The 1850-nt window shown below is 37.0% G+C and overlaps 1 protein-coding gene across 1 annotated transcript; it reads left to right on the top strand.

The window, feature by feature from the left end:
* Positions 1 to 355: 355 nt before the first annotated feature.
* On the top strand, positions 356 to 1624 carry LOC138905130 (uncharacterized). Its single transcript, XM_070193634.1, has one exon. It carries the CDS (start codon positions 356 to 358, stop codon positions 1622 to 1624), a length of 1269 nt encoding a protein of 422 aa, XP_070049735.1.
* Positions 1625 to 1850: the final 226 nt, after the last annotated feature.

Genomic DNA, 1850 nt, shown 5'->3' with positions numbered 1-1850 from the left:
AGAGGTGACCTAATTGCCTTTGCGAGAAATCATTTAGACAGGCAAGTACAGCAAAAAAAAAGATAGTTGCATTTATCTGTGGCCGAAGAAGATGGAAATTTATGCTCTCTAAAGTTGTAACAAGGATGATAAGGAAAATCAGAAATAGTAGAAGAGGTAAACCAAATTTCAGAAAGGGAAAATGGGAAATGAGAATGACAAAAATGATGTAAGATGCAATGAATGTGAAAAATACGGACACATTCAAGCAAAATGCCCTGAACTGAAAAACAAACTCAGCAGAAACTTCCAAAAGAAGAAGTAATTTGGAGCATGGAGTGATGAAGAAGAATATGATCCTGAGGTAATAGCCAGCATGTGTTTTATGGCCATCAAAGAAGACAATGATGAAGATTCGGGTGAGCTTGGTCTCATGGAAGACGAAGGAATAAGTAAGGTACGCTTACCTATGTGTCCTAAATGTAATGAACTTCAAGAATTTATTGATATTGCTCTTGTAGACATTAAGAAAGTTCTACATGATCTTCAAAATATTCAAAGAGAAAAGAAAGACCGGGAACTGAATCTAGAAGTATGTGAAATTGAAAGAGACATGCTTCTCGTAAAAGTTCATGAACTTCAACTGAATGGGTTGCAAAAATCCACCAGTCACAATTTCATCAAATCAAACCAGTCAACTTCTCGTAAAAACTCAACTCGGACAAGAAATTATTCTGCATGCATTCATTGTGGCAAAGATGGTCACAAATCTAACCATTGCAGGTTTAGAAATGGCAGAGAAAAGGATTCTGAAAGTTTTACTGATCCATCTTGTTTTTATTGTGGAAAACCTGGCATATATCTAACCATTGCAGATTTAAGAATAATAGAAGATGGGTTTGGTGACCCAAGGCCTCAAATCAGGCTAACAATAAAAATACTAACCATTCAGGACCCAAGAAGTCTTGGGTACCTAAAAATAAGTAATTGTTTTTGTAAGAACACCAGAAAGAACAATCGAAAAGGAAAATGGTATCTCGAAAGCGCGTGTTCCAGACACATGACAAGTGACAAACAACTATTCAAAACTGTCACTAAACTAGATGGTGGATTAGCCACCTTTGGAGACAAATCAAAAGGAAACGTAATTGGAGTTGGAAAAGTCCCCATCAACTCATCATGTGATGTAGATGAAGTCCACTTGGCAGATGAACTTGGTTACAACTTACTCAGCATCAGTCAACTATGCGATAATGACTATGAGGTTCGTATTAAAAATCATAGTTGGTTCATTAAAGATGAATCATGTAGAATCATTATATCTAGGAATAAAGATAGGAATGTCTATACTCTCAGTAATATTGATAGCCTAGAAAATCGAATTTTTCTACCTTCTATGATTGATGATCCCTGTGTATGGCATAGAAAACTTGGTCATGCAAGTATGCATACAATTCAAAAACTTTCCAAACGCGATCTTATCATTGGTCTTCCAAAACTAGATTTTTCAAAAGATCAAATTTGTGATGCATGTCAGTTAGGAAAACAAACATGGTCTTCGTTTAAAGTCAAAAACATAACCTCTACTACAAAACCTCTTCAACTTTTGCATATGGACCTCTTTTGTCGCGGTCGCGTAATATGAGTCATGTTCGTGAAGCTTTGGCAATAGTGGTCATCACGTTCGCGTGGGTGTATCGCGAACGCGTAGAGTGTTTTGGTGGCAAGATATTTTGTTCATCGCGAACGCGATGGGTTTTCCGTGTTCGCGAAAGAGGGATGTCTAGGCAGATTATAAGAACTCTATTTCAAGGGTTTCAGCCATTTTTACATTTTTGGAGCTATGGAGTTCGGATTGAGGCGATTCTTGA

The sequence above is a fragment of the Nicotiana tomentosiformis genome, chromosome 2, assembly GCF_000390325.3.
Source record: "Nicotiana tomentosiformis chromosome 2, ASM39032v3, whole genome shotgun sequence".
Taxonomy (NCBI): Eukaryota; Viridiplantae; Streptophyta; class Magnoliopsida; order Solanales; family Solanaceae; genus Nicotiana; species Nicotiana tomentosiformis.
The sequence above is the reverse complement of the archived record's forward strand: the minus strand, read 5'-3'. Positions and strand labels throughout refer to the sequence as shown.

What these genes read in the sequence shown, in the direction of transcription:
- LOC138905130 (XM_070193634.1), top strand. Translation starts at nt 356, where the DNA reads ATGTGTTTTATGGCCATCAAAGAAGACAATGATGAAGATTCGGGTGAG.